Source organism: Macaca fascicularis, chromosome 3 (genome assembly GCF_037993035.2).
Source record: "Macaca fascicularis isolate 582-1 chromosome 3, T2T-MFA8v1.1".
Taxonomy (NCBI): Eukaryota; Metazoa; Chordata; class Mammalia; order Primates; family Cercopithecidae; genus Macaca; species Macaca fascicularis.
In genome coordinates, this window is record NC_088377.1 from 143,194,528 (window position 1) to 143,220,643 (window position 26,116).

General features: G+C 37.5%; 1 protein-coding gene across 36 annotated transcripts in view; it reads left to right on the forward strand.

Moving 5' to 3' along the window:
* The window catches only part of MAGI2 (membrane associated guanylate kinase, WW and PDZ domain containing 2), a 1,469,004-nt gene that overhangs the window by 1,217,052 nt on the left and 225,836 nt on the right, over positions 1–26,116 (forward strand). For all 36 annotated transcript variants that reach the window (XR_006696500.2, XM_045387570.2, XM_045387574.2 and 33 more), the window contains one exon: positions 12,953–13,591. Coding sequence is in view for 35 of the 36 variants with exons in the window: in XM_045387570.2 (XP_045243505.2) it covers positions 12,953–13,591 (639 nt within the window). In the remaining variant the exon portion in view is untranslated. The remainder of the gene's footprint in view (positions 1–12,952; positions 13,592–26,116) is intronic.

The following is a 26,116-nucleotide window of genomic DNA, read 5'->3' on the forward strand; positions in this document are numbered from 1 at the left end:
TCTCGCTGTCAGAAAGAGTAACACACAGGAAGAAGAATTTACATTCAGCTAATGGAGGCAGTCAGAAAGGTGGTTTAAAAGGTAAGGCTGGCCTTAAAGGGTAACAAGCAGCTTGTTAGTGGGGACAAAGCAAGGAGAGAAGCAGAAACAAGAGCACAGAGACTGCAAAGAAAATATGGTGTTGGGGGCATGGCCCAAAGCTGGGGCCAACTGAAGCACAGAGTAGGTTGGAAAAAGCAGGAGACAATAAAAATGTGAACTGAGAGCCTCATATGTCATGCTAAAAAGTTTGGACTGAACTCTGTCTCTATCAGCAGGCACTAAAAGATGCTAAGTGAAAAGGGCATTAGAGTGTATGGTATGGAGGATGAGTTGAGAAGGAAGCAGGTAGAAGGCAGTATCTAATGCTTTGCAGCCACTGCATATGGAGAATATGAAGACTATTCATACCCTCCTGATTCTTGAGCCAATCCCGACCAGAAGTGGAGATTTAGCAATGTCTTATGTATTCCTAGAGGTCAAAATGGGGTGGCACTTGGGAACCCCGTTACCCCACAAGCTCACTTGATCATGCCATATGTTGGCCTTCTCTTTGCTATTTCCCGAGTCATTCCCTCTATGACATCAGGAAGCCCAGCTAAGAGACTATTGCAGAAGTTCATATAATAGACGGCAAGCATCTCATCTCAGGTAGTGGTGGTAGAAAAAAGGAAGGAAGCAATCAGTTGAAAAGCTGTCTAAATCCCATTACTGGGTATATATCCCAAAGAAAATAAATCGTTCTGCCAAAAAGACACATGCACTCGTATGTTCATCGCAGTGCTGTTCACAATAGCAAAGGCATGTAATCAATCTATGTGCCCTTCAATGGTGGATTGGATAAAGAACATGTGGTACATATATACCATGGAATACTACACAGACATACACAAAATGCTCTTTACAGCAACATGGATGCAGCTGGAGATTATAATCCTGAGTTAAGACAAGAACAGAAAACCAAATACTACATGTTCTCACTTATAAGTGGGAGCTAAATACCGGATATTCATGGACATAAAGACGTCAACGATAGACACTGGGGACCACTAGACAGTGGAGGGAGAGATTGGAGTAAGGACTGAAAAACCTCCCTATTGGGCACTATGCTTACTACCTGGGTGATGGGATCAGTCATATCCCAAACCTCAGCCTCGCACCGTATACCCATGTACAAACCTACACATGTATCCCCTGATTCTGAAATTTAAAAGTTGAAATTTTTAAAAATAAAAGTTATCCAAGAGCTAGAATCTAAGAGGCTTTGTGTTCGAATTTTAAAGTGAAGAAGATACTTTCAAGATCATCTGGTTCAATCCTCTTTTTATAACATGATGCCCAGCTCATAGTAGTTGAATACGTGTAAATCTTTGCTGAATAAATTAATGAATAAGTGAGGAATAAGACCTAGGAAGTGTTGATACCACTAGTTATTAGCATACCTGGCATAAAGAACATAAACCCCCTGACTTCTAAGTCAGTGCTCTGACAGCCTCATATGTCATGCTAGAAAGTTTGGCCTGAACTCTGTCTCTATGAGCAGGCATTAAAGGATGTTAAGTGAAAGGAACGACAGAGTGTATGGTATGGAAGATGAGTTGATAGCGAAGCAGGTAGAAGGCAATATCTAGTGCTTTGCAGCCATTATGCCACACTTGGGCTCATAATATATAGAAAATTACTAAGAAAGTCATTGCCTAAACCTTATTTTTATTCACAGTGTCATTTATAAAGTAGCACGTAAGAACGAAGATTCTTCTAATGAAGGAATTTTCTATCCATTACACCTTTTACACCTAAGTATCTGTTTTTGTATTTTTATTAATACATAATTTGATGGGCATGTATAATAATGCTATCTGCGAGACTGATGTGTAAAGTCAGTAGAGCCATAGTAGGATCCAGAACCTCCAAAATGGAATTCTCCAATTAATGGCTGTTTTTATAACTGTCACTCTAAGGGGACCATCTGGGGATTTTAGAAACTGCTTCAAATTATTTTAAAGGGGATCCAACTTCAACTCTACTAGTATGACATACCACAGTGTTTCACTTTGGGGGATAAATTATATCAAGAGCAGTTATTTTCCATTTAACTGATGTGGCGAGTAGCACACCCCCAAAAGTACATGTCAGTATTATATGTTTGTGGGGGTTGTGGAGTAGACTCAAAATGGATGTACAATATCATAATAAAATTATGTATTATGATTTAAAACACAAATTAATAGAAGCTGCAGAAAATAGAGCTCTATTAAATCTTATTAACTGAGAGGAAACTTTAAAAATAATAATTTTTAATGTAGAGTGCATGTAATTGGTAGGATGGGAGTTGTCAGGATTTTTTTTATTTTTTTTAATCAAAACTCTGGGTGGCAGTTGAGCAAGGGCATGCCCAAGATGGCCAAATAGGAACAGCTCCAGCCTCCAGTTCCCAGCGTGAGCGACACAGAAGACGAGTGATTTCTGCATTTTCAACTGAGGTGCAGACCGACACCTCACACCTCACATGGCAGGGTACACCCCTGAGATGAAGCTTCCAGAGCAAGAATCAGACAGCAACACTCGCTATTCAGCAATATTCTATCTTCTGCAGCCTCCGCTGCTGATACCCAGGCAAACAGGGTCTGGAGTGGACCTCAAGCAAACTCCAACAGACCTACAGCTGAGGGTCCTGACTATTAGAAGGAAAACTAACAGGAAGGACACCCACACCAAAACCCCATCAGTACATCACCATCATCAAAGACCAAAGGCAGATAAAACCACAAAGATGGGGGAAAAGCAGTGCAGAAAAGCTGGAAATTCAAAAAATCAGAGGGCATCTCCCCCTCCAAAGGAACGCAGCTCATCACCAGCAACGGAACAAAGCTGGACGGAGAATGACTTTGACTAGTTGAGAGAAGAAGGCTTCAGTCAATCAAACTTCTCAGAACTAAAGGAGGAACTACATAACCAGCGCAAAGAAACTAAAAACCTTGAAAAAGGAATCAATAAATGGATAACTAGAATAATCAATGCAGAGAAAACCTTAAAAGAACTAATAGAGATGAAAACCATAACAGGAGAACTACGTGACAAATGCACAAGCTTCAGTAACCAACTCAATCAACTGGAAGAAAGAGTATCAGCGATTGAAGATCAAATGAATGAAATGAAGTGAGAAGAGAAGTATAGAGAAAAAAAAGTAAAAAGAAATGAACAAAGCCTCCAAGAAGTATGGGATTATCTGAAAAGACCAAATCTACGTTTTATTGGTGTGCCTGAAAGTGATGGGGAAAATGAAGCCAAGTTGGAAAACGCTCTGCAGGATGTCATCCAGGAGAACGTCCCCAACCTAGTAAGGCAGGCCAACATTCAAATTCAGGAAATACAGAGAACACCTCGAGAAGAGCAACTCCAAGACACATAATTGTCAGATTCACCAAGTTGAAATTAAGGAAAAAATGTTAAGGGCAGCCAGAGAGAAAGGTCGGGTTACACACAAAGAGGAGCCCATCAGACTAACAGCAGATCTCTCGGCAGAAACTCTCCAAGCCAGAAGAAAGTGGGGGCCAATATTCAACATTTTAAAGAAAAGAATTTTCAACCCAGAATTTCATATCCAGTCAAACTAAGTTTCATAAGTGAGGGAGAAATAAAATCCTTTACAGACAAGCAAATGCTTAGAGATTTTGTCACCACTAGGCCTGCCCTACAAGAGATCCTGAAGGAAGCAGTAAACATGGAAAGGAACAACAGATACCAGCCACTGCAAAAATATGTCAAAATGTAAAGTCCATCGACGCTAGGAAGAAACTGCATCAACTAGCAAGCAAAATAACCAGCTAATATCATAATGACAGGATCAAGTTCACACATAACAATATTAACCTTAAATGTAAATGGACTAAATGCTCCAATTAAAAGACATAGACTAGCAAATTGGAAAGAGTCAAGACCCATCAGTTTGCTCTATTCAGGAGACCCATCTCACATGCAGAGACACACATAGGCTCAAAATAAAAGGATGGAGAAAGATTTACCAAGCAAATGGAAAACAAAAAAAAAAAGGAGGGGTTGCAATCCTAGTCTCTGATAAAACACTTTAAACCATCAAAGATCAAAAGAGACAAAGAAGGCCATTACATAATGGTAAAGGGATCAATTCATCAGGAAGAACTAACTATCCTAAATATATATGCACCCAATACAGGAGCACCCAGATTCATAAAGCAAGTCCTTAGAGACTTACAAAGAGACTTAGACTCCCATACAATAATAATGGGAAACTTCCACACCCCACAGTCAACATTAGACAGATCAACGAGACAGAAAGTTAACAAGGATATCCAGGAATTGAACTCAACTCTGCACCAAGCAGACCAAATAGACATCTACAGACTCTCCACCCCAAATCAACAGAATATACATTCTTCTCAGCACCACATTGCACTTATTCCAAAACTGACCACATAGTTGGAAGTAAAGCTCTCTTCAGCAAATGTAAAAGAACAGAAATTATAACAAACTGTCTCTCAGACCACAGTGCAATCAAACTAGAACTCAGGACTAAGAAACTCAATCAAAACCACTCAATTACATGGAAACTGAACAACCTGCTCCTGAATGACTACTGGGTACATAACAAAATGAAGGCAGAAATAAAGATGTTCTTTGAAACCAGTGAGAACAAAGATACAACATACCAGAATCTCTGGGACACATTTAAAGCAGTGTGTAGAGGGAAATTTATAGCACTAAATGTCCACAAGAGAAAGCAGGAAAGATCTAAACTTGACATCCTAACATCACAATTAAAAGAACTAGAGAAGCAAGAGCAAACACATTCTAAAGCTAGCAGAAGGCAAGAAATAACTAAGATCAGAGCAGAACTGAAGGAGATAGAGACACAAAAAACCCTCCAAAAAAATCAATGAATCCAGGAGCTGGTTTTTTGAAAATATCAACAAAACTGATAGACCGCTAGCAAGACTAATAAAGAGAAAAGAGAGAAGAATCAAAGAGACGCAATAAAAAATGATAAGGAGGATATCACCACCAACCCGACAGAAATACAAACTACCATCAGAGAATACTATAAACACCTCTACGCAAATAAACTAGGAAACCTAGAAGAAATGGATAATTTCCTGGACACTTACACTCTCCCAAGACTAAACCAGGAAGAAGTTGAATCCCTGAATAGACCAATAGCAGACTCTGAAATTGAGGCAATAATTAATAGCCTACCAACCAAAAAAAGTCCAGGACCAGACAGATTCACAGCCGAATTCTACCAGAGGTACAAGGGGAAGTTGATACCATTCCTTCTGAAACTATTCCAATCAATAGAAAAAGAGGGAATCCTCCCTAACTCATTTTACAAGGCCAACATCATCCTGATACCAAAGCCGGACAGAGATACAACAAAATAAGAGAATTTTAGACCAATATCCCTGATGAACATCGATGCAATAATCCTCAATAAAATACTGGCAAACCAAATCCAGTAGCATATCAAAAAGCTTATCCACCACAATCAAGTGGGCTTCATCCCTGGGATGCAAGGCTGGTTCAACATATGCAAATTAATAAACGTAATCCAGCATATAAACAGAACCAAAGACAAAAACCTCATGTTTATCTCAATAGATGCAGAAAAGGCCTTTGACAAAATTCAACAGCCCTTCATGCTAAAAACTCTCAATAAATTCGGTATTGATGGAACGTATCTCACAATAATAAGAGCTATTTATGACAAACCCACAGCCAATATCATACTGAATGGGCAAAAACTGGAAGCATTCCCTTTGAAAACTGGCACAAGACAGGGATGCCCTCTCTCACCACTCCTATTCAACATAGTGTTGGAAGTTCTCGTCAGGGCAATCAGGCAAGAGAAAGAAATCAAGGGTATTCAGTTAGGAAAAGGAGAAGTCAAATTGTCCCTGTTTGCAGATGACATGATTGTATATTTAGCAAACCCCATTGTCTCAGTCCAAAATCTCCTTAAGTTGATAAGCAACTTCAGCAAAGTCTCAGGATACAAAATCAATGTGCAAAAATCACAAGCATTCTTATACACCAGTAACAGACAAACAGAGAGCCAAATCATGAATGAACTCCCATTCACAATTGCTTCAAAGAGAATAAAATACCTAGGAATCCAACTTACAAGGGATATAAAGGAACTCTTCAAGGAGAACTATAAACCACTGCTCAGTGAAATAAAAGAGGATACAAACAAAATGGAAGAACAATGCTCATGGATAGGAAGAATCAATATTGTGAAAATGGCCATACTGCCCAAGGTAATTTATAGATTCAATGCCATCCCCATCAAGCTACCAATGACTTTCTTCACAGAATTGGAAAAAACTGCTTTAAAGTTCATATGGAACCAAAAAAGACCCAGCATTGCCAAGACAATCCTAAGCCAAAAGAACAAAGCTGGAGGCATCACGCTACCTGACTTCAAACTATACTACAAGGCTACAGTAACCAAAACAGCATGGTACTGGTACCAAAACAGATATACAGACCAATGGAACAGAACAGAGTCCTCAGAAATAATACCACACGTCTACAGCCATCTGATCTTTGACAAACCTGAGAGAAACAAGAAATGGGGAAAGGATTCCCTATTTAATAAATGGTGCTGGGAAAATTGGCTAGCCAGAAGTAGAAAGCTGAAACTGGGTCCTTTCCTTACTCCTTATACAAAAATTAATTCAAGATGGATTAGAGACTGTTAGACCTAAAACCATAAAAACCCTAGAAGAAAACCTAGGTGATACCATTCAGGACATAGGCATGGGCAAGGACTTCATGTCTAAAACACCAAAAGCAATGGCAATAAAAGCCAAAATTGACAACTGAGATCTAATTAAACTAAAGAGCTTCTGCACAGCAAAAGAAACTACCATCAGAGTGAACAGGCAACCTACAGAATGGGAGAAAATTTTTGCAATCTACTTATCTAACAAAGGGCTAATATCCAGAACCTATAAAGAACTCAATTAAATTTACAAGAAAAAAACAACCCCATCAAAAAGTGGGCAAAGGATATGAAGACACTTCTCAAAAGAAGACATTCATACAACCAACAGACACATGAAAAAATGCTCATCATCACTCGCCATCGGAGAAATGCAAATCAAAACCACAATGAGATACCATCTCATACCAGTTAGAATGGCAGTCATTAAAAAGTCAGGAAACAACAGGTGCTGGAGAGGATGTGGAGAAATAGGAATACTTTTACACTGTTGATGGGACTGTAAACTAGTTCAATCATTGTGGAAGACAGTGTGGTGATTCCTCAAGGATCTAGAACTAGAAATACCATTTGAACCCAGCCATCCCATTACTGGAGATATACCCAAAGGATTATAAGTCATGCTGCTGTAAAGACACATGCACACATATGTTTATTGCGGCACTATTCACAGTAGCAAAGACTTGGAATCAACCCAAATGTCCATCATGACAGACTGGATTAAGAAAATGTGGCACATATACACCATGGAATACTATGCAGCCATAAAACAGGATGAGTTCGTGTCCTTTGTAGGGACATGGATGCAGCTGGAAACCATCATTCTGAGCAAACTTTCACAAGAACAGAAAACCAAACACCGCATGTTCTCACTCATAGGTGGGAACTGAACAACGAGATCACTTGGACACAGAAAGGGGATCATCACACACCAGGGCCTATTGTGGGGAGGGGACGGGGGGAGGGATAGCATTAGGAGATATACCTAATGTAAATGATGAGTTAATGGGTGCAGCACACCAACATGGCACATGTATACATATGTAACAAACCTGCACGTTGTGCACATGCACCCTAGAACTTAAAGTATAATAAAAAAAAAAAATCTGGGTAACTTGGCAAAAACAGAAGTTAGAAACACTAAACTGGAGGTAGTACATTTAGCTATGAAATCTTTTCTGGTTTCCTCTGACTAAATCTTTCCATCCTTTATTCAGTGAGAATCTATCCTAAATACCTGAAGAATTCTCAACATAGTAACGATGCTCTGTATATAGTGCAGAGAAATCTTGGAACGGGTAGAACTCCCACAAAGGAACAAAGTCTGAGATGCATTTGCAAGCCTCAGACATGAGATAGGAGCAATGTCAGGAGGAGTGATGAAAGATACCTTTGAAGACGTGAGGAAGGAAATGAATTAGTAGGCATGAATTCATACATAGAAAGGAAGTGCACTTGAGGGTAAAGGGATAGCAGAATTTAACTAGAGGCAAGTAACAATTTATAAGTTGTGAGTAGTGAAGATACCAGCTTCACAAGAATAACTTATTGGGTGGTGAAGACAAAGATAAGTTGGAAAGACTTAAACAGTTGATCAAGAGATCAAGTAGTTTGAACTTAATAGAGTAGACTATAAGATGAGAATTGACTAGGAAGTAAATTAGTCTGGTCCAAGGTGGTGTTTAAGGAAGGCAGAGAGGGAGTGGTAAGTGAGAGATGTTGAAAAGGAAGATTCTGTAGGCCACAGTGACTCAAAGAATGCGGGGGTAGAGGAAAGAGGTATAAAAATAACTAATTAAAGCAATGCTTTATGTAGAGTGCCCTATTTTATCCAAAATGATGATGTATCCTATTCTGTATTTTGATTCCCATGACTAAGAAAGAAAAAATTATCTTAGAACATCTTTTCATACAGGACAGCAGTTTTAAAGCTCCTGCTTCAACAAACTCATTCTACCTCACTTGCACTTTGAAATTCCATAAATGGCATTCAGGTTGTTTGAGACCAGGCCTGTGGGACACCTAACTCATCACTCACACTCAATCTGACCAACAGGCCTAAAACTAACCTAAATATGGCCTGAAGTGAATGACCATTTAGGAAACAAAGTAAACTTTCCAGCAATATAGTAATGAAAATATATGCTTAGCTTTCAAAAGAAATGTATCTTCTTATTTTTATGCAGAAAAATTTTATAAAATTATAAGTATTTTCACAAGGATGATCTCATTTTCACAGTAGCTCTGCAAAAGAGGAAACGGAGGAGATATTTTTATTCTCATTTTATAAAAGAAGAAATTGAGAGATGGGGAGATCAAGTGTCTCTTCCAATTCTCCCTCTCAAGTAGGCCAACAGGTTAGGGCCAGAGCCAGTCTTCCTGATGACGTCCCTTTCTATGCTCTTAAACCCAATCTGTCTGAGGACTTGGCATGGCACTGTCAGATGACATATACCAGGTGTCTTATATTTTTATTTCACGACATGTAAATGACATTTATACAGCACAGTCTATAAATATTCTACCCAATGAATTCTATCTGAACAAGCAAATGTTTGCTGACATCCCCATCTACAAGAGTTTTGGCCATGACTTATTGTCTAGACATCTATATTTTTTTTTAAGTGGACAGTTGAGTACTGTCAAGTTGTTATATAGTTTTGTCCTGTGATAACTGGTCACTCATCTTTTGCATTCAGAAATCTTCTATCTTCATAAAGATATTGTTGCAGGGTTCTTTCTCACTTGCCTGATGACTTGAAAAATTGCTGTGAGTGGAAAATACCCATAAATTGTAAAAGGCAGTCTAAGAAACACAAATAGTTCTCACTCTGTTTCTAAATAGCAAGATCACATTAAAACTCAAAAATAGATAACATTAATCACTATAATTCAAACAACTACTCTTTAGACCTGGCAGGGAACCTTGAGAGCTTTCAACATGACCCTTAGTTCTTTTTTCCTATGAAATTCTGGCAGAGCAGAGGGAAGGAGAGAGCACGCTTGGGGACTAAGGAGTCTGTTAACAATGATTAAAGTTTGGGAGAGCATTAGAGGAAGTGGCATTTGTTTCCTTTCTCACTTTTACTTGGCCATTCAGAAACTCATCATTTCCACAATCATCTTTGACTGTAACTGTTGTGGGAATATCTTGGTAGGACTGTCCTGATTTTATGGAAGAACATAACGAAGGACAAATAGTAATTACTGAAATAGCAATCATCTGTTGCATAATAATTTGTAGCTTAGAAACCGTTTCACCTGTATGATCTCATTCGTTGTTTCCCATAGAACAATAAGCTGCTGTTACTATTGCTCATCATTACTTCTAAAGAATCGGAGTCACAGAGGATTGAAGCCAGTTTGGGAAAGTTACACAGCTAATAAGTGATGAAACTAGAACTCAGACCAAAGTCTTTCAACCTCATATCCCATGTGATCTCTACTATACCTTAACAGCCTCCTAAACCTAAGGAGAATGTTGGATCAAGAATGAAAGTAGACATCAAAAATAGTCAATGAGTTTAAAAAAACAAAAAAAACTCACTGAATAGGAGGATTGAGGAAACGAGGCATACCTAAGAGAAAATCCAAAAGGCCAATAAACATGAAAAGATGCTCACCCTCACTGGCAGTCTGGGAAATGCAAATCAAAACTATGATCACATCCATTAGATTAGTAAAAATTAAGTATGAGAATACCAAGTACTATGTCAGATGTAAAGCAATGAAAATTTCAACACACTACCGATGGGAGTGTCAATTGATATGACCTCTTTTGTCAGCTGTTTGCCATTATCTAACAAAGTTGAAGATGCACATGGTCTGTGCCAGCACAGGGTTCATGGCAGAGTTATTTTCAATAGCCACAAATTTGTCATAACTCCAGTGTCCATTAACAAAAGAATGGATGAATGTTATTAAGTAGTAATATAGCCATCAATAAATACTATATTATGATGAAAACTAATGAACTAGAGGCACAAGTATCAAAATAAATATCAGAAACATATTTTAAGAAAAGTTATAGAATATTAAAATATATACCGTTTACAAAAGGCTTAAAATATGTAAAAATACTTTCCAGGGATTATTATTTAGGGATTAGATACTATTTAGAGATTATTTTTATGGACACCTAGATATGATATAAACTATAAAGTATATGTAAATAACAAACCTCAAGTAGGACAATGGTTACCTTGGAAAGGGCTGTAAAGGAAAGCAAGTTGGGGGAGAGGTGCTAGCCACGGGGATTCAACTAAAACGAGCAATGTTCCAGTCATTAAGTTGGATGTTAGTATACAAGTATTTGTTGTTCTTTCAACCTTTTAAATGTGGAAAATAATATAACATTGAAACTAAAAGAAACAGGAAGAGAAAAAAATAGTCTATCTGAATTAGACACTTCTCTGGGATACTGAGATGAACAGAATCAATTAAAAACGATGCCCAAAGCATCCCCAGCTGTCACAGGCTGATGAGGAATTATAATAGCAGTGAGGGAATGTCCACTCCAATTCAGTTCTGAGCCATGGACCCACGTTCCAGCCTCCACATCAGTACCCTCCCTGATAGACATTATGGAAAAGTGAAGTTTCATCTGACCAATCACATAGGTTGTGACATTTTCTAGAGGCAGACCTAATCTGGATCCCTGAAAATGTCTGCTTGACCTTTCTGTCAATTTGGGAAGAGGGACTGTTAATTAAGACAATGCTGTTAATTGTTTTATTCATTTTATGTTATACACCTACAAAAGACCAGAAAAGCAGTCAACTCTAAAAGTTCAACTCTGTTTTTCATTTTTGATGTTTGCAAGCTTGCTGGGCAAGAATGTCTCAGAATGAAATCCCTAGCCATTTGCACCTCCCATTCCAGAATTATCCTGATAAACTGATGTGTTCTGAGTTGTTTATTTGACAATCTGTGAAAACATGTCTTTTCATCCCTAATATACTCCTCAGCATAGTCAGGCACAATCTCAATTTGCAAGTTCAATTTTCAAGTATTATGGTTTGTGAAGATAAAAATAACAATCCATGATAAAATAGTTCTCCAAAAATAAAATTGTTATTCATACATAATTGAAAATTTTTTTAAACATTTATCTCAAACAGCCATGATTTTCTGCATTTTAAGCAGGAAAAAATATTTCTCTGAACATATTTTATAATGAATAATTTGCATTCAGGGCATTTCTAATCTAAAGTTAGCCTCTAACCAGTAGACCTCTGAAAATCTGTGATAGTTCACTGGGGAGAAAGGACAAGTGCCTTTATTGAAAATGATCCGCAGAAATATTAGTTTATCTAAGATCAGAGGATGAACTATGGCAGCTTTCTGTTTGAGACCAACGGTCTCAAATCTCTTCCATCCTATTTTAACAACAATCATATTAATAATAGTCTACGTTTATTGAGCACTGTGTGTTGCACACTATGCCAAGTACTTTTCCTACATTATGTCATTTCATTCTCACAACTTTACAAATGAGGAACTGTGGCTCAAAGAGGGTAACTTGGTCAATATTGCGTATCTGTTAAATAGTTGAGCCAAGATGTCAACCCAGCTCCCCAATCCCAAAACCTGCACTCTTGACCTTTGCTTGCATATACATGGAAGCTTTGTAATTACCTGCTATAGATGGAAAAAAATTAATAAATGGGCAAATTTTTTCTCTTCCATAAAAGAGAAAAAAGGCAATTGACTTATTAAACTTATACAAAAAAATGGTAGGGCTTTCTTTTTCATCTAAAACTCATGACCACTACTTCTCAATAGTTTGAAAATTCTATTAACTGAATTACACCGAAGATGGAAAATAAGATGAAAAAGAAGCATAGAGAATGTGCTTCTTCAAGGTACAAATTCTTCTAACCTTTTCTCTCAGAGCCTTTCTTTCTGAATATGAAGTTGTTTCTGAACTTCAAGAATAACCAAGTAGCTTTTTTTCAGCATTTGATCATTATATTTGTTGGCAGTCCTGTTGTAACCTTGAGTCACCTACAGTGATTTTAAGTATATTCTAATTGATTTTCTCACTGCTTACTGAGAAACAGCACCTCTCACTAGTCTCATAAATAATTCCATTTCTCTATGTCGATGTTAATTGAACTTACCTCATGTTGTCAATCTCTTTTTTTCTTACAGGTGATGTCATTGTCTATATTAATGAAGTTTGTGTCCTTGGACACACTCATGCAGATGTTGTCAAACTTTTCCAGTCTGTTCCTATTGGTCAGAGTGTCAACCTGGTGTTGTGTCGTGGCTACCCTTTGCCCTTTGATCCTGAAGACCCTGCTAACAGCATGGTGCCACCCCTTGCAATAATGGAGAGGCCACCTCCAGTGATGGTCAATGGAAGACACAACTATGAAACATATTTGGAATACATTTCTCGGACCTCACAGTCAGTTCCAGATATAACAGATCGGCCGCCTCATTCTTTGCACTCCATTCCAGCTGATGGTCAGCTAGATGGCACATATCCACCGCCCGTCCATGATGACAATGTGTCTATGGCTTCATCTGGGGCCACCCAAGCTGAACTTATGACCTTAACCATTGTGAAAGGTGCCCAGGGCTTTGGCTTCACTATTGCCGACAGTCCTACAGGACAGCGAGTGAAACAAATACTTGACATTCAGGGATGCCCTGGCCTGTGTGAAGGTGACCTCATTGTTGAGATCAACCAGCAGAATGTACAGAACCTGAGCCATACAGAAGTAGTGGATATACTTAAGGACTGTCCCATTGGAAGCGAAACGTCTTTGATTATCCATCGAGGAGGTAAGACAAACACTGGCTCCGCAATAAAATATATGGGTAAAATAGTAGGATCCTTTAATAATATTGTTAAAATGGAGATTTCCTTGGAGTTGAATGAAATTATACTTTAAAAAATAAAGCTTAAAGAGTAAGAGAGAAAAATATGAATTAAAGGAAGCTGTGTTTTTTGAATTCTGAGAATACGTCTTTTTCTATTTTGTATTAAACACAATAATAGTTCTTTCAGTCTTACAAACATATTGATAGAAAGTTGGAGGGTAAAGATTAAATCCCCAAGTATGAATGTATTCTGTTTCAAAAGTTCATTCATGTATCAGTCGTGGAGAACTCAAACTGGTTTCCCATTGATTTAATTAAGAAACCTGCTTTTCCGATGGAAGCAATACTTTGAATCGTGCTTAGGTTTCCAGGCTAGCAGGTGGAAGCTGGTTCAACCCCTCCCAAGCCCAAGCACAGTCTTGACAATACTCAGAAGGACCATGAACTGTGAGAGCTCTGAGAGCTGTGCTGCTGTCGAAAAATCTTTTCAAAGTTTGGAATGATGTTGTTCAGGACACTTCTGCTACTGCAGGGACTGCTCTAGAAACAATTACCCATAGTACCTCCCATGATCTAAGAAGAAAGTAACAACAGGGTGAGGGCTGAAGTTCTGGGCTGAGTGTCGTGGGCAAAGTATGGAAATAGGAACAGGGCCAAGTGTGGTAGAAGCTCTGAGCCCTGAATGTTTCTTCCCCTCTACCTTCTCTGTGGGGAAGGGAATGGGGTAAAGCACAGGGCCCCTTCTCCACATCTCTTCTGCTTTGCTCTGGATGACCAGTGAACCTGGAGAGAAAAGGGAGGGAAGGGGCCATAGATAAAGAGAATACTATCTCGAAGAAAGAGTGTAAAGGAAAAGGATCAGGCTAAGCCCTGGTTTTCCTATTTGCCAATTTGTGGACTTAGGACACTGAAAGTCAATGAGCCTCAGCCGTGTCATCTGTTGCAATGGGATAATACTACTACCTAACCCAATGGTAGTGTTGTAGCCCAACATCTGCTCACTAAATGTCTGGCGAGTCTAAATTAATACTGAAGCTTCAGCATGGATGGGTCAAAAGGAACAGGACAATGAGGAACTCAGGACACACATGTGACCAACATGTGGTTGCCTATTCAAAGCGCTCAAAACAGCCTGAAACTGTCAGTTTGAAAAGCAAGTGAAGGCACTCAAAGCTGAAAGAAAGTAGCACCTTTTATGATTTATTTGGCCCTCTCTGCAGGTGTTTTTCCTTCAAGGAAGTATTACATTGTTGATTCCTTGTCTGGAAACGGACAGCAAACACCAGGCATTTGTGAGCTGCACTCTATAAAGTCTTAGGTTCCTGTACTAAAAGGGAAATTCATATGATAGCAAAATAATCTTAAATGTGACCTTCTCAACGCATTGTTACAAAATAGCAGTTGAATTCTGATAATTAAATGTTGGCAGGGTATTTTAATTTCTTGCATTGCTTAAGATTAAACATTCCTAATTAAACAGTCATATCTTCATAGTGTCCAATTGAAAATCAAATATTTGGAACAAGTTCTTGATATTAAAGGGTATCACAAAATCACTGTGCAGTATCTACTGTATGATTCATAGTAACAAATTTGGACACATTTTTTATATACAGCTTCTTCTAAAAGCATGACATAGCAGAAAAAAATGTACTTTGAAATCCCTAATTTACATTATGGTAATTTGTCCTTTTCTAAAAACATGTATTGTATGCCTGCTATCAGCTAGGCTACCCTATTCTCACTTTTCCTTTACCCCCCATTTACTCCACAAGTAATCAAAGTGGTCTTTGCATTTGGGTTGTGTTTGGGGATGAGGGACTTGCTTTTCGTTTTTTGCCTAGCATAGCAAAATGCAGTATGCTGTGATGCTTAAAGTACTTCTAGTTGAAAACCTCTTGAGTTTACCCTGATTCCCACAATTTGCACTGATCTCTCTGAAATTAATAGGAACTAGCACCATGCTTAGGTGGCGAAATTCACTTTATCTTATTATGGGCTACTCAGAAGTGCCTATGACCTCGTTGAGATAAGCAGACTCAAGAGCTGAGTTGCAGGCCTGGGTCCTTATATCAGGACTATGGGTGGTCGGCTGTTTTTAATTATTTACTAGAGTTTTTAATTTATAAAGTAATAATGTACATGGTTTCACTTTTTTAAAGCAAATAATGTCAACAAGTATAAAATGAAAGTAATTTTCTGTCCTATCCCAGACTTTCAGTCCTTTCTCCCTGAGGCAAACATATTGTATGTAGTCACAGAAAGTTTATGGTCTGCTAGCACATGTGTGAATATATATAGTAAGTTTAATGTAGATGGGATACATGTGTGTTACTTTAAAATACCTTGGTTATTTGGTATTTGTTTTACATACACCATGTGGTATAATTTACATGCCACACAACACTCACCAGTGTAAGTGTATGCTCAGTAAGTTGCTAAAATGATATAGTTGTGCAACAATCATCATAATCCTTAGAACATCCATCATCCAGAGTTCCCTCAAACCCCAGGTAACCACTAATATGCTTTCTGAATAGTTTTATCTTTCTATAAGTTTTCATAAATGGAATCATACAGTATGTAATATTTTACTTAGCTTAATGCTGGTGAGAGTTCCCTGTGTCGGTGCAGGTTTAAGTGGTTTGTTTCTTTTATGGCTGCTTAGTATTCCATTGTACAGATCCACTCCATTTTCATGTCCATTGATTAGTGTATGGACATTTGAGTTGTTTTCGGGTTTTGACGTTTATGAATCATGTTGTTATGAACATTTGGATACACGTGTTTGTGTGTGCTTATGTTTTCATTTTCTTGGGTAGATACCTAGGAGTGGTATTGCTCAACTGTAAGAAGAATATATATTTAAATTGTTAAGAAATAGAACGTTTTCCAAAACAGCTGTTGTACAAATTTCCAATTGCTGCCCATTGTTGCCCACATTTGATATAATCAGTCTTTTTTATTGTTATTCTAATGAGCATGTAGTGACATCTTTATGTGGTTTTAATTTACATTTCTCTAATCCTTTTACATGTTTGCCATGTTTTCATGTGTTTATTAGCATTCATATATCTTCGGTAGTATGTCTATTCAAATAATTTGCCTATATTGTGCTGTCCTTTTAAGTTTTATTAAGTTATAAAAGTTCTTCCTTTATAAGCTATGTGATTTGCAGGTATTTTCTGTCTATGGCTTGTCTTTTCACTTTCTTAGTGGTGCCTTTGAGGCACACAAGTGTTTCTGTTAAAATCCAATTTATCAATTTTTTTTCTTTTTTTTGAGATGGAGTCTTGCTCTGTTGCCCAGGCTGGAGTGCAGTGGTGTGATCTTGGCTCACTGCAAGCTCTGCCTCCTGAGTTCAAGTGACTCTTCTGCCTCAGCCTCACGAGTAGCTGGAATTACAGGTGCATGCCACCATGCCTGGCTACTTTTTTGTATTTTTGGTAGAGACAGGGTTTCACCATGTTGGCCGGGATGGTCTCAATATCCTGACCTACCTCGTGATCCACCTGCCTCGGCCTCTTAAAGTGCTGGGATTACAGGCGTGAGCCACCATGCCTGGCCCAAGTGTTTTTTTTCTTGTATGGATCCTTCTTTTGGTGTTATATCTAAGAAATCTCCTGACCCAAGATTTCTTGTGTTTTCTTCTAAAAATTGTAAACCTTTAGCTCATTTATTTAGGTCTATAAACAATTTTAAGATAATTTTTGTGTATACTGTGAATTAGGGGCCTAACTTCTTTTGTTTTTTTGCTTATATATATCCAACAATCACTCTAGCACCATTTGTTGAAAAAGCTATTTTTCATTGAATTCCCTTGACACTTTTGTCAAAAATGAATTAGCATAAATGTGGAGGTTTATTTCTAGATGCCCTATTCCATTCCATTGATCTGTTTGTCTATTCTTGTGCTAATACCATGCTCTCTATGTTACTTTAGCTTTCTATTAAGTCTTGAAAGCAGAGGTGTTAGTCCTCCAACTTTTTCTCCTTTTTCAGAATAATTTGGCTACTCTAGGTCCTTGGCATTTCCATAGACATTCTAGTATTGGATTGTTTTTTCATTTTTGTTTTTGTTTTTGTTTTTTAAGAGACAGGGTCTCACTCTGTTGTCTAAACTACAGTACAGTGGTGCAATCATAGCTCACTGCTGCCTCAAAATCCTGGGCTCAAGTGATCCTTCACCTCAGCCTTTCCAGTAGGTAGGACTACAGGCACATGCCACTGTACCTGGCTTTTTATGTGTTCTTTTAGTGATGAAGTCTCACTGTGTTTCCCAGGGTTGTCTAGAGCTCCTGGGCTCAAGCAATCCTCCTGCCTCTACCTCCCAAAGAGCTGGGATTACAGGAATGAGTCACTGTGCCTGGCCTAGGATTGCCTTTTTAATTATTTGGCCTGCTGAGATTTGGGTGTTACATTGAATCTACAGAACTATTTGTGGAAAATTGTCAACACTGAACCTTTTAATTCATAGGTAGTATATCTCTTCACTTATTTGGATCTTTAATTTCTCTCAGCAATAGTTTGTAGTTTTCAATGTACAGATCTTGTACTTTTGTTCATTTTATTTCTAGCTATTTTATTCTTGTTGATGTTATTGTCAATAGAATTGTTTTATGTCTTTTCAGGTTGTTTATTGCTAATATATAGAAATGCATTTGTTTTTCATTTTTGATTTTGTACACTGCAATTTTATTAAACTGACTTTTTAAGTCTGGAGGTTTTTTTGTAGACTCCATATTTTCTATGTAGTTATTATACCATCTGGTAATAAAGACAGTTTCACTTCTTCCTTTCCAATTTGTATGCCTTTGACTTCTTTTCCTTGCATTATTACACTTGCTTGAACTTCCCAGAATGATATTGAGTACAAGAGAGGTGAGCAGACATCCTTACCTTGTCACCAATTTTAGAAAGAAAATGTTAGTCTTGCATCATTACATCTGATTTTAGGGCAGGATTTTTATATGCCCTTCATCAGGTAGAGAAAGTTGTCTTCTATTCTTGGTTTGCTGGAAATTTAAATAATCAATGGGTCTTAGTTTTTATCTAATATTTTTGCTGCAGTTATTGGGATGATCCTGTAGTTTTTGTCCTTTTTTAATATGGTATATTATATAACATGATATTTAGATATTGAACTCATTTAACATTCCTGGAATAACAACCCTACTTGATCATGGTATATAACTTTGTGTATGTTGCTGAATTTCGCTTGGTCATATTTTGTTAAGGATTTTTTTAACCTGTTTCGGGGAAGATTTTTCTGTTTTCTTTTCATATGATGTATTTCTCTGGCTTTGGTGTCAGGATAATAGCGGCTTCATAAAATGAGTAGGAAAGTGTTCCCTCTCCCTCTATTTTCTGAAAGAGTTTGTGTAGGGTTGATATTATTTCTTCCTTAAAAGTCTGATAGAATTCACCAGTGAAGTCATCTGCTCTGAGCTTTTATTTGTAGGAAGATTTTTAGTTGTTAATTCCACTTCTTTTCCTGATTTAATGTTTTCTTCTTAAATCAGTTTTGGTAATTTATGTACTTCTAGAAATTTTTACAATTCATCTAAGTTGTTGAATTAGCATAAAGTTTTTAATAAAATTTTATGTAATTCCTTTTTAAGAACCAACTTTTGAAATTGCTGATTTTCTGTTTTCCATTTGAACATTTTCCACTCTGGTAGTTATAGTTTTTTCTCTCCAACTTACTTCTTGTTTGATTTACTTTTCCTTTTCTGTCTTCTTGAGGCAGAAGCTTAGAGGATTAATGATTCCATTTCTTTCTGACAAAATCACTTACAGCTATAAATTTCACTCCAACTGCTTCTTTAGCTAAATTCCATAAATTTTACTATGCTGTGTTTTCCTTTTTCACTCAGTCCAAGATATTTTATTTCCCTTGTAATTTCTTTTTTGACCTATAGGTTACTTAGAAAAGTGTTGATTCTTCCAACGTTTGGAATTTCCCAAATCTTTTTCTATTGTTGATTTCTAATAATTTCATTGTTAAAGAGAACATGTTTTGTATTATTTTCGTCCTGTTAAGTATAGTACAGTTGTATATGCCCTAGTGCCTTACTTTAATATTCTTTTGGAGGGTTTTATATATTAGTTCAGAAATACATCTTGTTTTTAAAACATAATCAGATTCCCACTAATGCTAATGGATATTGTTGTTGCTTTCAGGTTTTTTCTATTAGAAAAATTATGTATCTTTTTAATCTACTTTTAATTGACACTTAATAATTGTACATATTTATGGGGTATATGATGTTTCGACACATGTATATGCTGTATAATCATCAAATCAGGGTAAGTAAATCCATCATCTCAAACATTTATTTCTTTGTGGTGAAAACATTCAAAATCCTCTATCTACTTTGAAATATACATTATTGGTAACTATAGTCAACCTAATGTGCAATAGAACACAGGAACTATTTTCTCCTAACAGTAACTTTGTGTCCTTTGCACAACCTCCCCCAACCCCTCCTTCCCACTACCCTCCTCAGCCACTGCTATCCACTATTCTATTCTCTACTTTTATGAGATGAACTTTTTTATATTATGTATATAAGTGAGATCATTCAGTATTTGTCTTTCTGGACCTGGCATACTTAATGTAATGTCCTCCAGGTTTATTCATGTTGTTGCAAATGACAGGATTTCATTCTCTTTTATGGCTGAGTAGTATTTCATTGTGTAGATTTGTCACATTTTATTTAACTATTCATCCATTGATGGACACTTGGGTTGGTTCCATATCTTGGCTATTGCGAATATGTAGTGCTTCAGTAAATATAGAAGTGAAGATAACTCTGTGACATTCATTATATTTTCTTCAGATATATACCCTGTAGAATTACTGATCATGCAGTAGTTCTATTTTTAATATTTGAAGAAACCTCCATACTGTTTTCTATAATGGCTATACTAATGTACATTGCCATCAACAGTGTGCAAGGGTTCCCTTTTCTCCACATCCTCACCAACACTTGCTATCTTTTGTCTTTTTGCTAATAGCTATCTTAACAGATTGAGGTGATATCACACTGTGGTTTCTATTTGTATTTCCCTGATAATTAGTGATGGAGAGCAGTTTTTCATATAACTGTTAGCCATTCATATATCTTTTCAGAAATGTCTATTCAGGTCTTTCGCACTTCTTTTATTTATTTTTTTTTAGCTGTTAAGCTGTTTAAGTTCCTTGTATATTTTGGATATTAACTTCTTGTCAGATTAATAGTTTGCAAATATTATCTTCTATTTTGTAGGTTGTCTCCTCACTCTGTTGATTGTTCTTTTTCAGTATGGAATCTTTTTAATTGGATGTAATCTTATTTGCCTACTTTTTTGAGACATATCCAAAAAACACTGTCTAAGCCAATATCATGAAGTACCTCCCCACGGTTTTCCTATAATACTTTCATAGTTTTGGATCTTACATTTAAGTTTTTAATGCATTTTTATTTGATTTTTGTAGAGATAGAAGTCTAGTTTTATTTCCAATTTTCTCAGCACCATTTATCAAGCTGTGCTTTCCCCAATGCGTCTCTTTTATCTGATGTAAGTACAGCCACTCCTACTCTTTTGGTTACTGTTTGCCTGGAATATCTTCTTCCATCACTTTATTTTCAGCCTCTGTGTGTCCTTAAGGTTAATGTGAGGCTTTTGTAAGAAGCATATCATTGGATCTTGTTTTTTAAACTATTCAGCAAACCTGTCTTTTGATTGGAGATTTCAATCCATTTACATTCAAAGTATTTATTGATAGATAAGGACTTATGACTGATGTTTTGTTAATGGTTCACAGTAGAGATGTGTGTATAATTTACAGAGCAACATAACATTATTACTCTGGATTTGATATATTTGCCCTTATCAGTGAATGTTGTACTTTCATATGTTTTCATTTCTACTTGAAGAACTCCCTTAAGCATTTGATGTAAGGAAGATGTAGGGGAATGACTTCCCTCAACTTTTGCTTGTTCAGGAAAGACTTTCAGCACTTTCAATATCATCCCCTTCTTTCTTGGCCTCTGGGGTTTCTGCTGAGACATCTGTTTGCAGCCTAATGGTAGTTCCCTTATATATGACTTGACATTTTTCTCATTGCTGCTTTTTAAATTCTTACTTTGTTTTTGACTTTTGACCATTTAATTGCACTTTGCCTCAGTGAGGATCTCTCTAGGTTGAGTCTGTTTGGGAACCTGTTAGCTTCATGAATCTGGATGTTCGTATCTCTTCCAAGACTTGGGAAGTTTTCACCTATTATTTTATAATTACAGGTAAGCTTTCTGTTCCTATCTTTGTCTCTTCTTTTTCTGAAACTCTCATAATGCAAATGTTTTCTCATTTAATGGTATCCCAGAACTCCCATAGGCTGTTTTCACTTTTTTATTGTTTGGGGGTTTCGTTTTTGTTGTTTTCCCCTCTTATTGGGTAATTTCAAAAGACCTATCTTCAAGTTCAGAGATTCTTTCTTCTGCTTGATCTAGTCTGCTGCTGAAGCTCTATATAGTATGTTTATCATTTCATTCATTAAATTCTTCAGCTCCAAGATTTCTATTGGTTCTTTTTTAGATATCCATCTCTTTGTTAAATTTCTCTTTGAGATCATGAACTGTTTCTCTGATTTTTTTTCAACTGTCTATCTGTATTCTCTTGTATCACACTGAGTTTATTAAAGACCATTATTTTTAATTCCTTTTCAGACAATTTATAAATTTCCCTTTTTTTGGAGGTTGCACAGAGTTATTGTGTTCCTTTGGTAGGGTCATATTTTCACCTCCAAATGAGTCTTAGTATGCCAGCTGAAAAAGATGTAGTGGCTAGTTCCAAGTATCTTCAGTGGTATAGTCTTTGTACAGATTCTTCAGCTGCAATCAACATTTGAGATGACGTCTCAGCAGCCTAGGCTATAGGAGTTTGTGGCAGCAGCAGTGGTAGCATAGATTGCCAGGGTTCTTGGTGGCAAGAGTTTTGAGACTGTCCTGATCATGTTTTCCCCACAATGGGCAGACTTAGCTGAATGAATCCCTCTTGCTGTTGGGTCTGACATGATCAATATGCAGCTGCAGCAGCACTGGGCTCCAGGATACAGGTGTCAGAGCAGCTGTGAACCTGATGTCCTGGGTTCAAGATCTTGCCAACCTATTGTAACAACTGGGTCTTGTGGTATAGGTTTACTCTGAGGCAGAGTTGGATAGAGATTACCCACAGAGCCAGGGTCTGTGACTCTGAGGCAACCTCCAGCAGGTTAGGCCCAGGGGACCAGATGATAGCTATGTCTCTGACCCTGAGGGCAGGGCACAGCACTGGCCTGGCTCCAGGAAAGAAGGGATGCTATGGAGATTTGGCCCTGGTGACGGGTTTGTCTCAGCAGCTCAGACTCTAAGGAGCTAGTTTGACTCCAGGGAAGCAGGGTACTAGTTGTTTAGCATGCGGGCCAGGGTGTCTCAGCCCAGTCAATGCTGTTTCTCTGGGATGCAGGGTTTCTATCAGCTCAGCCCAGCTTCACCAGGACACTAATTCCTTTGGAGGCAATGTGCTGTTTCAGCTCAGTCTCAGGAGATGTGACTGCTCTGAGTGGCCAAGACATCATTTCCCAGGAGGCAGGGCACATCTTCAACTCAGGCACTGGTGGGACATGACTGCTGGACAGCCAAGGCACCGTTTCCCCAGGATGAAGGGCACTATTTCAGCTCAGGTACGGGGGAGCTGGGTGTAGCAGTTACTGGGAGGGGTAGATGAAGCTGCTTTGTCAATCCACTGTTTTCCTGGGAGGCAGTGCACAGCTTTATTTTGGGCCCTAATTGACAAGATGCAGCAACCACTGGGAAGGGTAGATAGAGTAGCCCTACAGCAGCTTGGCCTCACAGGGTAGGGTATGGTAGAAACTCCTCGCAGGGATGCTGAACCACTGAACAGGGGTGGCTCCATGGTGGCTAAGCCCTTAGGCACAGAAGAGTGCCATGGTCACTCACCCCCAGAGCAGATCATACTCTAGCAGTAGCTCTGATTCCAAGATTGCAAAGCATAGAAGCCATGTGGGTCAAAGGGGGCAAGGCACCATGTTGGCTTCTTTTCTGGAGGGAGCACGACTGTGTGGACTCCTGACACCTCCTTCAGCTGAGTTCAGTGTGTGTGAGGACTGCAGGAGTCCCCATTGGTGAGGACTACAGGTGTCCAAGGTGTTGATGGGGGATGCTTGGGTCCACCTGCTTACTTTTTCCTCACAGGGAGAAGTCCCTCCTGGTTCAGGGCTGAGCCCAGCTGGGAGGTGAGGTGGTGGAGGCCAGGGGTTTCCTTCCATTCTCTCTGGGGCCATCCTAGATTTCTGTGCTCTACGAGGTTTCTGCTACTCCTTTGATGTACACTGGCGCTCTCCTTTCGTTATTTTTATCGAAATGTAGTTATTTATCCGTTGTTTGGACTGTCTTGTGGGGTAGGGACAAGTACTAAGCGTTTCTAGTTGGCCATCTTGCCCCTTTCTTAGTTTCACGAAATACTTTTTGAATGCCCATGATATGCTAGGCACTTTTTTGGCACTAGAGATAAAGCAATAAACAAAGCCAATCACATCCTTTTTCTCATGGAATTGATATTATTAGAGACAAAAAAATAAATATCAACATAGTTTGTTTTTTACATGTATATCTCGCTACCCCCTGGAGTTTTATCCTTGAATATCAATCTTATGCCCAGCTCCCTTACTGAGTTATCTTACTGTTTCTCATCATTTTTTCAGTTCATTTCATGGTATTTGGGGGCATACAATAACACCACCTACAAATAACAATCACTTTGCCTCCTCCTTTCTTGTTTGCATACCTTTGATTTGTATTATATACATGTCACTGTTAATAGTGAGGATTATGGAAATTTCTATCCATTTCCTGACTTAAATGGAAAGTCTCATTTTACACTCTTAAATACAATACTGGCCTTCCATTTAAGATTAATATTTGCCCATGCTAGGGAAATACCTCTCAATTCCCATTTGATTCAGAATCTATATCAAAAATGGGTAATAAATTTTATCCAAAGCTTTTTTTTGGTATCTTTGGAGATGATTATTATTTTCTCCTTTGACTTATCACTATGATGAGTTGCATTAAGGGACTGATTAGCATTAAGCTATCCTTTCATTCCTGGAATAAACTATGTTCAATCATATTATGCTTATAATATGCTCCTAAATTCTATTTGTTTACATATAATTTTGCATCAACTTTAAATGACATTGGCCTAAAATTTCCTTTTTGTTATACTTTTTACCATCAGATTTTACTATTAAAGTTATGCTGATGTCTTAAAAGCAATCAATACCCTTTCTCTGCTGAGAAATAATTTAATTATCTTCAAAGTTATCTATTCCTTGCAGATATAATATACATCGTTGCAAGTATCTAGTTCTGGTGTGTTGGGTTTTGTTTTTTGTTTGGTTTGGTTTGGTTTGGTGGGAGGAAGGGTACCCCTTTAGAACTTTTCAATTTCTTCCATAGTAATTAATTTTTTTAGAGTTTCTGTCTTGCCCGGGTTCAGTTTTTACAATGCATGTTATCCTACAAATTGTCTCTTTTATTCAGGTTTTCAAATGTATTTAAGTTGAATTAAAATCAAATATTCTCCATTTTCTTCTAGTTTCCACTTTACCTGAAGTAGTTATATTTTTTTCTTTTTTTTTTTAAATTTAAATAGAAATGAGGTCTTGCTATGTTGACCAGGCTGGTCTCAAACTCCTGGCCTCAAGTGATCTTCCCATCTTGGCCTCCAAAAGTGCTGCAATTCCAGGTGTGAGCTATCATGCCTGGCCCTTATTTCTTATTAGTGCTTTTTCTTAAATAGGTTGGCTAATGGTTTTTCTATTTTAATGGCTTAGGAAACATACATACTAGTTTATTTATAAATAATTTATTGGCTGATGCCCAACCTAGTGTGGAACAGGGAATAATTATAGTCTGCTCAAGGACACTGTTGTTTGATGTCTGGAATATGAGAAACTCAGAGTGATTAACATAATCAAGCCTTATTATATATTTTATTCATATTTATATTAAAATGTAACAAAGTCTTCTGAATTTGTGAACTTCCCGTTAATTGCAGTTGACCAGTTTTTGAAAACTCTTCTTCCTAGTTCTATAAAACATGATCCCCCAAAGTTTTCACTAAATCAGTATATTCTCTTCTTATGCTGACAATATATTAACTGGTATGGATAATACACTTTTTTTTTTTTTTTTTTACATTCAAAGAGAATTCAGAGTATTTAAGCAGTATCGTAGACTGTATCAGAGCTTTGAGAGAAAAGCAGAAAATTAAGGACCCAGAGAATTGTGTTTTTGCTTTAAAATTTTAAAAAGCCTATTATCAGAGAAAACCATTGTACCACAATTTTTAGACTGCACAGATAAAACATTACAAGTAAAGCTATAAGTATTAATGTAATAGTGCTAATACTTTTTTCTAAAAAAATATTCAGAAGTT